General features: G+C 41.6%; 1 protein-coding gene across 1 annotated transcript in view; it reads right to left on the bottom strand.

The window, feature by feature from the left end:
• Window positions 1-13,736, bottom strand: part of LRP6 (LDL receptor related protein 6) — a 2,645,333-nt gene that overhangs the window by 2,104,726 nt on the left and 526,871 nt on the right. Inside the window, exon 6 of the mRNA XM_044088131.1 lies at window positions 7,449-7,845. Within this exon, the coding sequence (XP_043944066.1) occupies window positions 7,449-7,845 (397 nt within the window). The remainder of the gene's footprint in view (window positions 1-7,448; window positions 7,846-13,736) is intronic.

The raw sequence follows: 13,736 nt of genomic DNA on the forward strand, positions 1-13,736 counted from the left end.
ATCAACCTGGGTCCCCAGGTCCCTGATAACTTCTTCTGTGCTCAGTGGATTGCCACCTATTTGGTAGCTAGGGGTAACCTTGTTTTTCCCAAGGGTATGACTATGCATTTTTGGCATTTAACTTTAGGCCATGGCTCTGGCACCAGTTATCCGTTTCTGTGAGACCCTTCTGAAGGATATCTGTGTCAGATGTGTTTTCTACTATGGCCCAGTTTGCAGTCATCTGCAAACTTTGTCAGCCATAACCCTCCTGTGTTTGCTTGTACTTGGAAAAGTAGATGCCAAACAAGAGTGGGCCCAGGACTGAGCCCTGTGGTACACCACTTGTGACAGGCTTTGAGTCTGACATGGCGCCAGCAACTCTGACCCTGTGGGTTCTGTCACTCAGCCAGTTTGCAACCCATCTTGTGATGTATGGGTTAACATTTAAGCTGATGAGTTTTTCAATGATACCCGAGTGGGGTATTGTATCGAAGGCCTTCGCCAGATCGAGGTAGGCTGTATGGACTGCCTTTCCCTCATCAATGGCTTTGGTGACTGTTTGAAAAAGTCAACCAAGTTTAGAAGGCATGATCTGCCTTTGACAAAGCCAAACTGGGATGGATCCAAAGTCTGCAAATTCCCTATGTCTTTATTTATGAGGTCCATTATGATCCTCTCCATGGCTTTGCAGATAAGGCTTGTCAAGCTAATGGGCGGTAATTTCCAGGGTCGGTGGAGGCACCGCCTTTGTGAAGTGAGACCACAGTTGCAGTGCGCCACTCCCTGGGTATCCAGAGGTAAGACTATGATTAAACAGCTGTCCTAGCTGTGGGTTTAATTCCTCGTGAGTTAGTGGAGCACACAGCCGGGACACCATCAGGTCCCATGGATGCTGTGTTTTTGCTTTGGAGAGCAGTTCTCACTTGAGATGTTTGGGGGCTGCTATAGATATCTCTCCTTTTGGGGAGAAGTTTGCACTGAACCTGTCAGCCAGTATGTTGGCAATGTCTGTAGGATCAGTAATCTTCACATCATTTTGAACTAGTTCTGAGCATATCTGGGAGTTTCCTCCCAGGTTTCTAACATAGCTAAAGAAGGCCTTATGATTGTCTTTTGAGTCTTTAGCTATTTTTCTCTCAAAATTTGCTTTGGATGATTTTATGAGAGCTCTTAGTTTTTACTTATAGTGATCAAGGGTGTCTTACCTTTTAAGGATTTTGCTCTATCTTGTAGTAGCTTCCTCCTTTTGTTGTAGAGTTTGTTTATGGCTGGGGTCCACCAGACTGGATGCTTGCCTTTGGTACAAAGAGTCTTTGTTTTGCTTGGGATTGCCTTATCCATGCAGTCCTGCAGGTGCTGGTAGAAGGCATTTGTAAGTGATTCAGCGGCTTGAGTACTGTTTTCCGCCTGGGGGCCTTACAGGAGACCACACTAGTCTTTAGAAGTGTGAAGTCGGCTTCGAGAAGTTCTTTACTGTGGTCTTTTTTATTTCAGGTGGGGGTGGGATGAGGACCTCCAGCGAGATTAGTTTGTGATCTGATCTCACCAGTGAGGGGTATACTTCCGGTGTTGAACATTGTGCTCCCATGTTCGTGATGATGAGATCAAGTATGTTTTCTCCTCTTGTGGGGATGGTGACTAGTTCCATGGCATTTGAGTTTATGAATTCCAGGAACTTTTGGGCTAGGGTGTTTGGGCTTGAGTAGTGTTCCCAGTCTATATTAGGGTAATTGAAGTCACCTAGTATGATGGTGTTTGGTGATACATTTATCCCCTCTAGTGTTTTCAGGAAGGCCATTTGAGGTTCCTGAGTTTGTGAGGGTGGCCTGTAACATGCTACAATTTGCACACTAGCTGTCCATACCTATCAGCAAAGCAAGGGAATACAGTACAGGTAAGAGTGAGGGTAGAAGAAGCAGTTACTGTGAATAGTTAAGACACAATTTTCTGTCTGGGAAATGTCATATATGTGCTGGAAGAGTGCAAGTTTACTTTAAGGGGGCCATGGTGGGTAGAAAAAGAAGGAAGGCTATAAAGTTAATGCTTTGGGAGATGGCTAAGGAATTGGGAAGCAAAGCGGGTAATCAAAACACACACACGTGACAATCTGTACGTACAAAGAGACAGAATCCCCAAAACAGATCCAGAACGGTAAGCCAGTCAAATTTACTAAGTTACAAATAAAAATGGAACAACTTAGCAGTGCTTAGCTGTGATGTAGCAGAGTAAAAGTATGTTAAACTAGGTCGTATATCAGCTGAAGGCAAGAATACACTGCTTGTTATGCAGGAAGCAATAGATGTTGGTTGTGCTTCAACTATTCAGAATACTGAAAAATCTCCATCTGGGCTTTCATACTCAAATGAAACTAGCAGCACTGATGCATATGTCATACAAGAGTACCATGTGTACATCACAGCCCATCTCTTTGATCTACTGCCAAAATTACCATAATTCCACCTGCGCTCTCTCCTTCTCCATAATCATCCTAACAGTTTCAGGAATAAGTCTTTGTCCCCTTGTAAAATGCACTACATATATGTTCTACAATTTCATACTACATTTGTGTAAGAAATAAAAACAGTCCACATTACATACAGAAGAATTTAAATAATGCGACAAATTTCACTCCTTGGACCAAGAACAACTTTGTGTATTTCTATTTATGTAAGTGAACACACATCAGTGTATTGCACAGAATGTGAGGGGCACAGCTTCTGTGATCATCACAGTGCTTGCTCCCAATTTCAAGTTCATAGCTAATTTTCATACTGACCCATATTATCACAAACTTCCTCCTCTGAATACTAAACAAAAACACATTACTCACGTACATACTGCTGCTGCTCAAAACATTAAAATACTACACCCACTGTGAAGTAATAGTGAGAAGTATGATCACAAAATGAATAATACAGTAACCAGTTTAAAAAATATACATTTACTTTAGCAATCAGCAGTAAAATAAATCCGAAGAACCATACTATTCGTGATTTCTCAGACGTCTTTCACTAAGGTCTGGAAGGAGCCACACAGCCTCATTAACATCAACTTTGCAGTCATCTGAACTTTCTGCTGAGCTCAAGTTGTCATCCTTGTAAGGATTTAGAACTTTGATATCAGAAGTTAAACCAACACCCTGGACATCACCACTATCACTAGAAAAAATGCCAGTCCTCAGAATAGATGTCACACTGGCAGCCTCAGTGGACTCCCTTACAAGACATCAAATGTCAGAGGGCATTATGCAGAAAATTACACAGAAATGGAGCCTTGGACAACAAAAACTAACAGAAAAAAAAGAAAGAAAAAATGACTGCAAACCTGTAACCTTGTACCAACTGATTTGGTTTTTGCTCCACCAGCCTTGGACATTTAGACTGGCTGAATAGTCCCTCCGGCTGTATCTGAGGCACTTGTGGTTAAGACTAGAGCCTCTGAAACTTCTCTGAGGGGAAGGCTCACACTGCTCCTTACCTGGTGGCTACACCATTATGGTCTTATTCTGTACAAAGGGAATGATTACACTTACCTGCAGGGAATGGGTTTGCTAGTAAGGTAAGACTAACGTTCTCAAGTGTGGGGCAATGAGGATTTCTTGATACTAGTATCCCAGCCGGCATTCTCAGGTGCCAGTGGGACAAAAGATTATGGATGCCAGCAGGTATTCTTCCGCTGACATAAAATCCCCTCTGTACATCTCTATGAACAACTGAGAATAATTTTGTTTTTGGGAAGAAAAATCTGCTAAGACATCTGTCCTTAATGGGTTAACATAGGATTCCAGTACATTCAAAGAAATCTCCAGATCTTGGAAACAACAATCCAGGGTGTTTATAGTGTCGTCTCTACCTCCTGGAGTCTGAACCTAAATTAGAAATTCTTATACTCAAGGATATGTACAGATGCCATTGCTTCTGTGATGGATTATCACAGAGATGAGGCATTCTGTGAACACCCTGGAAGCAGAAATTAACTAAAAAAAAAAAGCAGTAAACTAGTACTGGGATTCCTTCACCCCGAATCTTAGAAAGTACTTATGGTCCACATGTAGGTATACGTAGACATCCTTCATACCTTCAGGGCCCAAAAGCAGGGAGGAGAGGCTACCAAAGTTACAACCCCAAATGCCACAGAACTAAATGAATATAACTTGCTTGAAATTAACAAAACACACTTTAAAATGGAGTTCTCATCAGAGTGACTACAAGGCCTAAAATTAACTGCTTGCTGCTAAGCTTATCTAATGAAGGTCAGAATAGTGCAGTCTGAACCAGTGCCCACAGTCCTGAAGCACACTATGGAACTTTTCTGAACCCTTTTGCCTGCATGAAATGGTATCTCATAAAAGTTACTGATTTTCATGAAACCCGAGATATGCTTTGAAGGCAAGGACCTCCAAGAAGGCACAGTATCAGTTAACTTGTAATACAAAACACACATACACCCCTCTGTTGAATCTTGCATAGAATCATACTCCCAAGTTCAGACACTAGTTTGCTATAAAACCCCATATTTAAACAAGAGGTGTCTTCTACAACATTTTCTTCCAAGTCTTCCAACTCATTACCAAGCCTCTCTCAAACCACTTAAGAATGAAGGTCAAAACCTGTACACAGAACATTCTGCTTGAAATTGCTACACAAAATAGGGTTTCCTTTTAAAAATATGAACAAGGTTATTTTTTGCCTATAAAGACCGTATTAACTAAAGAAGTCTGAGTACTAAAAGACTGAATAACAAGTTACTGGTACCAACAAGATGAAGAAATACAAGCAGACATCAATCAGGAAACACAATTAAACAGAGCTATAAAGAAGTTAATGTAGGGTGACCCCTACCCCATATATCCATTCTACAGATTTCTTCCTGCAGCAACTCAGAGCAATGCTAAATGCAGCCTCTTACTTTTGATAAAGTTTGTCCTTACTACAACGTGGTGTGCCCTGGAAATGTGAATAAACTGGCAGTGAGAGGGGCAAAGACTGACTTGTCTCACTGCATTAACTTGGTTTTGTTTATACTGGTGTTTATGGTACTTGCGTATTATCGCAAGCAGATTTTTGCAATTGCGAAAATAGCATACTTCAACTGAAACAAAGCCATGCAACACTAAAGTGTTATTGAAAGTCCTTACTGCTCACAAAAAAGTGTGGGTTACCTTCAGGAAGAGCAGAAAGTTTATAAATCCTCTTCCTGATTTGCATGGTGTACAGATGGCACGCTTTGTCAGGGCTGGCACAGTACATGCTGAATTCTGCAGGACTGTAAAACAGGTGTAACAGCAAGTTTAACAAATTAAATTAAATTAATTATATTGTGCCGGTCACATTTAACAAATGTGATTACTAAATAAAACGCAGACCACAAGGTATGCCAGACTTCACAAAAAGTAACGGTTCTGACTCGACGACTGCTGTCAGTAAGTAACAGCAAAAAAAAAAAAAAAAAAGGGCCGGTAAATACTAACTCCAGGAAACAACAGAAGGTCATTGTAACGTCTTTCATCCCTTGGGCTCTGCATTTTGCTATTAATAAATCAGGTTTGTGAAATTTTAGCCACATAATATAGGGACGGATTTTAACACTGGCTCTTACACCCCTTTTTACAACCTGGAGCAATTTGTACTTACACATTCCATTTCTCAGTACGATAGCAGCCATGACTTTTCAAGCGTGTGTCTGTAATACATACAAATCAGGGAGAGGATTTTATAAATTGTTTGTCCTGAAGGTAATCCAAACTTTCTCATCAGTAATAAGGACTTTGAAGGACATGTTACACTGTTTCATGCCCTCGTTTCACTTGAATTTTCTGAATTTCGCAACTGCGAAAAAATAGTTGCGATAATACGCAAGTACCGTGTTTATATATTTCATTCATCTGAGTTTCGAGACTTTGTTTTACATTATTTGTGCAGGTTTCTGTAACAGAAGTCTAGTAATACTCATAAGAACATTTTATCCAACAGTGGAGATCACAAAGCTGTATTTACTTCAATGCTCAGAAATATATTACTTGAACATTAAACTGTTTAAAACAAATCGGACAGCAACTCAGACACATTTTTGCATTTTTCAAGTTTAGCCAAAAATCCAGAGTATTTTTTGTTGTTGTTACAAACTTGTTTTTTTCCCTTTTTATTAAAATATGCCATGATGAAACAAGTCAACCAACCAAACAAAATTCACACATGAAAACTATTCAAAGGTAAACCGTCACAGAATCACACAATTACAAGAAAAACAGTTTGGAAAAGGCAAACAAAAATCATGACTTCACACAAATTTCAGTGTCAAGATTAACAGGCGATAAAACACATGCAGCTGACACAACCCCCAAAACAGATACGATTAAAAAAAAAAAAAATAGTCAACAGGCCTGGAAAATGCATTGTACTTTTTCCTCCAGATAAACCTTAAAGAAATTAAAATGAAGGCTGCTGACTACAAAAAATAAACTCAATAACACAACTCTGTCCAGACCAAAAAGAAAAAAACACAATACCATATGTGCTCCCAAAGTTCTGGGAATTGAGTACTTTCAGCACAAAAACAAAAGAAACCCTGACTTCACTACACAAGGACCTCTGTTACCTTGTTACAATAAAGATTACTTTCCTATGATGCTCTGACAAATTACGATATGTAATAATGTCTACTTCTAGCCAATCACTAGTAACCAAAACATTTCTCCTCAAAGTTTTGAAAAGAAGCTCTATGACTAACTAACTGTTCCTTGCTGTGGGCTTAGACAACTGAATGTATTTCCTTGGGGACTGCTCTCATGCTGCAGCCACAAGTAGTACTATTACAATTTATCTACCACATTAAACGGCTAAAGCTTAAAACTGCAAATGTACACTAACAAGGCAAACATTGCCATTATATATGGCTTTGTCTAATAACATCTGCCGAAATATCGCTAAAGCTCACTACCACTTGAAAATGCAGTCACAATGAACTGCAGTATTTAAACAATTTTTAAACAGATTTCTTCTGCAATATATTTTTTCCCTCAAAACTGCTTGTGCATCTTATGCTGCAATTTACTGTTTCAAGATGTAGCAAAGTTATAAAGCTGGACAGTGCAGTGGTAGTGTTGTCGCCTCACAGTAAGAGGTTCTCTGGTTCAATTCTCGGCTGGGGAGAAGGTGTGGAATCTGCACGCCCCCCCCTGTTTTCTTGTGTGGGTTTCCTCTGGGTGCTCCGGTTTCCTCCCACCTTAGAAAGACATGCATCTGGAATGTTTTTCCCTGGGCCGCCGCTAAAAATTTGCTTTGTTCCAAGTTGGACTTTCCCAGTTAACAAATGTTAAATTAAATAAATAAGTCTGACTGTGCAGTTTAAGTTAAAAGCAAAGTTTCTAAAAAAAAATTCAGATCATCCATGAAAATGAACTGCAAAAAAAGCAAACTTATAATTACAGTTCTCAGTTAAGAAACGGAAATGAAATACAAACTCACCCATTTAAAGGATCTAATACAATAGCACGAGGTTCATCCAAATCCTCTGAAATTAAAATTTTTCTCATAGTTCCATTAAGTCTTGTAACTTCTATACGATCAGTACCAGTGTCAGTCCAATAAAGATTTCGAGCAATCCAGTCCACTGCAATACCATCTGGATGAGCAACTTGAGAGGTCACAATATACTGACTACCAGAACCATCCAGAAAAGATCGACGAATGGCTCTTACTTCATCATCAGTCCAGTAAATATATCCCTCCACAGGATCATAATCAATGGCGATGGCATGGCGGATGTCATCAAGCTGCAAAACTACATCAGTAAAATCTGGGGTGTCAAGGGAAATTCGTCTCAAATCTGTTCGTCGTGCTAACAAAAGTAATTCAGTGGCACCTAAGCAAAATAATATAATCATCAGACTTGTTAAGAACACTATTTTCCTGAAAAACAAGCAGCAATAAACCATGGAAGGCAATGAATTAAAGTGACATTTGGAGGAAGAATATGACCTATGGCTACGTATGTGCTGCATTTATGAATATGTGACACTTCAATAAGATAAAGGAGCATAGCTACATCGCTTCTGACATGCAAACAATGCAGAAATAACCACTAATATAACAGCAAATGGTTCTAACAGGCAAAAGTACTTATGTGGAAGTTTGTCTTTAAAATTAAAATTTTGTTGCATCACCTTACAAATTCTTAGTTAAATGGCTGCTTCGGCACCAGGTGTGCTGTAACATTTATTAAATTTTTGTTTACCAGAGTACTGCAGAGATTGCAATGTACCAATTTTAGGCACAGCCTAGACAAATACAGTCACAAAAATATTTACAGACTTGTGTAAAAGCAGAAAATTTTTTATCAGCCTCAGGCCCTGATGCCAAAAGTGTGTGTTGGTCATCCACCAAACGGCTTCACTTGCTCTATGCAGAATGGATAAAAAATAGAAAGATGCACATAGCTAAAATATCATGCATTTCAATCTGGGTTCCCCTATACGACCTTTCACACACTGGCCAAAACAAGTGGCCCGAATGAAGATATGAAAAGTCAGCAAGCAAAGGAGAGTAGTAGTGCTGAAATTGAATTCATCCTCAAGTCTTGCCAAGTACCATCATGAAGTGGGCCTTGTTTTTACAAAATCTAACCAAGACGACACCGACATACAGACTGTATTTATACAGCATACATCATGGACAGAAGTAGAGTAAAAACTAAAAAAGATAGCTGGGTGCACAAGACCCAGAATAAAAAAGTGCCCAATCCTAGTAGGTGCAAGGACTGGAAAAGTACAGTTGTGTACTTCATCTTTTGGCTTTTCCCGCTTAGGGGTCGCCACAATGAATCATATGTCCACTCATGATTGGCCGCGGAGTTTTACAGTGTTGAGTTGCCAGCCCAGCACCCAACCTTCCACAGAAGGCACACACACGCACACACTCACACCTAGGGCCAATTTAGTGTGTCCAATCTACCTACTGCATGTCTTTGGGATGTGGGAGAAAACCGGAACACCCGGAGGAAACCAACGCGACCACAGGGAGGACATGCAGACACTGCACAGAAGGCACCCCAGCCAAGAATCGAACTGGAGAACCTCTTGCTGTGAGGTGGCAACGCTAACCGCTGCACCACCGTGGCTGCCCTAGAAAACACTTACCATGAATTTAGATGTTCGAGCGTATTCACTGTTGCAGTCATCACATTTGGGTTATCTACTTTCAGTAGCCCTCAGTCAGCCTGATTAACAAAGTCTCGGGTACTGCATTGGTTGCTGTCTCTTCTTCTATGGCGTCAGGTAGTCAGGGGTATAAAACATGCAGCCAATATATATATATATATATATATATATATATATATATATATATATATATATATATATACACACACACACACACAAACGGATATACCTCCAATAAAAAAGCAAATACACTAAAAAGCTTTTAAGCATAGTAACGGAGAGGAGAGGTATAGCCAAAAAATGTCAGAGGGCTGGAGGGAGGGCAACAAGGACTGCAGCAGTGAATACACTCTAACATCTACATTTATGGCAAGTGTACACAGCTGTACTATGGTTCTTCGTGTTTCACTGTTGCAGTCATCACATTTGGGTAGATTCCCAAAGCTAAGGATGAGAGGAGGAATTTAGATAGCATTACGACCAGCTATAAGGCCCTTCAAGACCGCAGTGGCAAAGCCAGCTCTGGATTTAGAGAAAACTGGCAAATGGAAATGCTTGGTGAAAGTATGTACAGAACTCCAGGTAGCAGCTACTAGGATGTCCCTGGTAGGGACACCTCTGAGAAAGGCTGTAGAGGTCGATGCAGCCCTGGTTGAATGGGGTCTGATCCCCTGTGGGATAGGTTTTCCATGGCGCTTATAGCAGAAATTAATGCAATGGCCTATCCATTTAGAAATGATTTGTTTTGAAATAGCCTTTCCCTCTGCCCCTGCAGCAAATGTCACCAGCAGTTGTTCAGATTTCCTTTGAGGTTTAGTCCTGTCCAAGTAAAATCTAAGTTGTCTGTGCACATCTAAGGAGTGCAGTGTCCGTTCCCCTTTGTTCTGTGGATAAGGAAAGAAGGTTGGCAAATAAGACTGATTAAGAGCCACACTGGATACCACCTTGGGCATGAAGGAGGGATTGGTTCTGAGGGGCAACCTGTCCGCATGAAAGATAATGAAAGGCTCCACTGCCATAAAGGCAGTACAGTTGTGTACCTACCATAAATGTAGATGTTCGAGTGTATTCACTGTTGCAGTCATTACACTTGGGTTATCCTGCTGGCAGGCTACCTGCAGTTGGCCTGAATTCCAAAGTCCTTGTCCGGCGTCGGTTGCTGTCGCCTCTTCCCTGACGTCAGTGCGCCAGGGGTATAAAAGATGCAGCAGACGCCATTTTCTTCCATTTTTCTTGCCCCAGATGTCAGGTGCCCCCACAAGGGTAGGCTAAAAATTCTGCTCATAAAAAAGCATGCACTAACATAAACATTACCTTCATCTACAAGCAAATACACCACAAAGGTTGTATAGAATAGAGAAATACAGATAAGTCCTAGCAATGAAAGGGGGATGGAAGGAGGGTAACCTGGAGTGCAACAGTGAATACACTCGAACATCTACATTTATGGTAGGTACACAACTGTACTATGTTCATTGGGTTTCACTGTTGCAGTCATTACACTTGGGTTGAATCCCAAAGCTATGTTTGGGTGGCTGGGCCTAGATAGAATTAGGAGTGGCTATGAGGCCCTGCAGAACTGCAGTGGCAAAGCCTGCTCTGGATTTAGAGTAAAGAGGTAAGTGGTAGTACTTTGTAAAAGTGTGCACTGAAGTCCAAGTTGCATCCTCCAAAATGTCCTTGGTTGGTACTCCGAGGAAGGCTGCTGAAGTGGCTACTGCTCTGGTTGAATGTGGCCTAATGCCCTTAGGGACTGACTTGCCATGTTGTGAATAGCAGAAACAAATGCAGTGGCCTATCCATTTTGAAACAGTCTGCTTTGAAATAGCTTTTCCTTGAGATACTGCAGCATATGCCACTAAGAGTTGCTCAGTCTTTCTGAAAACTTTAGTTTAGTCAAGTAGAAGCGTAGCTGTCTTTGTATGTCCAAATAATGCAGAAGTCTCTCCCCCTTATTCCGAGGGTTTGGATAAAAGGTAGGCAAATGAATGGTTTGGTTAAGAGCCACACTAGACACTACCTTGGGCATGAATGTTGGGTTTGTCCTTAGAAACCCTGTCCGGATGGAAAATAAAAGGTTCCACAGCCATTAATGCCTGTAACTCTGAGACTCTTCTTGCTGAAGTTACTGCTAGGAGCAGAGCTGTTTTCCATGATAAGTATTTTATCTCAGCTGTATTGGCTGGATCAAAAGGAGGCAGTGTGAGCTTTTCCAAGACAAAATTGAGGTCCCATGCAGGTGTTTGAGCTCTCCTTGGAGGTCTTATGTTTTTGGCCCCTCTGAGGTACTGCCTTAGCAGTGGATGTGAAAAAATAGGTGGATCCGTATTGTAATGAGCTGAAATGGCAGAGGCATGGATCTTAATTGATAAGGATAGGCCTTTGTCCAGCATCTCAGTTAGATATTGTAAAATCTGAGGAATATTTGGTACAAGCGTGTCCATTCCTTGCGCCTGGTTCCAAGCACAGAATCTCTTCCATTTTTTTGTATAAGATTTTCTGGTACTGGGCCTCCTGGCCTCCAAAATAACATCCATAACTGCTTTAGAGAGAGGTGTGTTCTGAATGGTTACCTTATCAGCCATGAAGCCAGATTTAGGGTTCCGAGTTGGCTGTGCAGGATCCGATTGTTTTGTTGGGTCAGCAAATGAGGAATTTGAGGTAATCTCCAGGCTGGGCCTTGAGACAAGCTCTTTAGGATTGGGTACCAGTGCTGGCTTGGCCAATCCGAGGCAATCAGTATCATTTTTGGCTTCTCCTGTCTGACCTTTAGGAGTACCTTGGGGAGGAGAGGTAGTGGAGGAAAGGCATATACCGTAAGGGTTTTACAGCTGAATGATAGGGCATCCACTTTCCATGCTTGTTTGTGATAAGTCCTTGTGCAGAATCTCTGTAGTTGGCAGTTGTGCGGGGAGGCAAATAGATCTATGTCTTGGCATCCCTATTTCTTTATCATCATGCTGAAGATTTGTGGATCTAGTTTCCACTCGTGAGGATCCTTGAGATTTCTGCTTAGTTCATCTGCCAGAGTATTTGTCTTTCCTGGCAGGAATTGTGCTTGCAGGTGTACTTGATAAATCAATGTTGTGTTCCACAAAGTCATGGCTCGTCTGCAGAGGGGGTAGGAATATGTGCCTCCCTACTTGTTTATGTACCACATGACTGTAGTATTGTCCGTCTTTACCAGCAGTTGTCCTGGATGAAGTTGATCCTTGAAGGCTGTCAGGGCATTCTGAACAGCTATCATCTCTTTTTAGTTGATATGAAGATGCATTTGGCTTGCTGGCCATGCGCCCTGAATACATTTTCCTGCCATGTGGGCCCCCCAGACATAATCTGATGCATCTGCTGTTAGTGTTTGCTTGGCCGTGGGTAGAGTGAATGGCTGTCCCTTGTTGTGGTGACAGGACTGTGCCCACCATCAAAACTCCTGTTGCAGGCAGGGAATGAGGGTAATTAAAGTTTCCAGGCTATGGCAATGTTGAGTACAAACACTTTTTAGATACCATTGTAGTTTCCTCATATGCAGTCTTGCATATGGAATTAGTAGAATGGAGGATGCCATGAAGCCCAAAGCCTGCAGAATTTTTCTTGCAGATAACTGGATCTTTGTTGCCAACATTTCGAAGTAAGAAGTCAGTTGCCTTTGTTTGTCTGGCGTGAGATAAGCCATCTGGGCAGTTGTATTTAAGCTTGCACCCAGGAATATTATCTCTTGAGAGGGTACTAGTTTTGATTTTTTTTCGTTTACTGTGAACCCTAGGCAAATTAGTAATCTTTTTACAAACGCCAGATGCCTCAGTAGAATGTCTTTGTTCTCTGCTTGAATAAGGCAATCGTCCAAGTAAGGGTATATTTGAATTCCCCTTTGTCTGCAGAAAGCAATTACTGGTGCCAGGCATTTTGTGAAGACCCTGGGCAAAGTAGATAAGCCAAAGGGCAGTGCAGAGAATTGGTAGTGCATTGAGCCAGCTATGAATCTGAAGTTTCGTCTGCAAGATTGTCTGATTGGGACATGCTGCCTCTTTTAGGTCCAAAGTTACAAGCCAAGCCTTCTTGCCCAGCATGGGCAGAAGCTGCTGCAGAGTCAGCATTTTGAATTTTAACGTCCAGAAAAGTTTTTAGAATAGACAGGTCCAATATTGGTCTCCAGGCTATGTCCTTTCTGGGTACCAGGAATAGTCTTGAGTAAAATCCTTGTCCCTGCTCTTGCTGTGGTACTCGCTGAATGGCCCTCATGTCCATGAGGGATGCAACTTGCTTTTGTGCCTCTGCCCATTGATTTTGTGGCAGGTCTGGCATACCTTTTGCCTTTGGCAGGGTGTGAAAGTGGAACCTCTAGCCCTGGGACACTATATTCAAGACCCATTTGCCCTGGGTGATTATATGCCAATTTTGTGAAAAAAGTGCTAGTTTTCCCCCTAAGGGGGCTGCCAAAAGATAAGTGCTTGGTATTGGCAGAGGAAAGTCATTGGGACGGTCTTCTATATGGCTGTGATTTGTCTTCTCTGCTTTTGGAGGTAGATGCACCCCATTGTTTAGGCCTGTATGAGCCTTGGGGCTGGGATCTGCCTCTAGGGCGTCTGTATCTGCCTCT

This window comes from Protopterus annectens, chromosome 11.part0, assembly GCF_019279795.1.
Source record: "Protopterus annectens isolate FY-2018-M chromosome 11.part0, PAN1.0, whole genome shotgun sequence".
Lineage (NCBI taxonomy): Eukaryota > Metazoa > Chordata > Ceratodontiformes > Protopteridae > Protopterus > Protopterus annectens.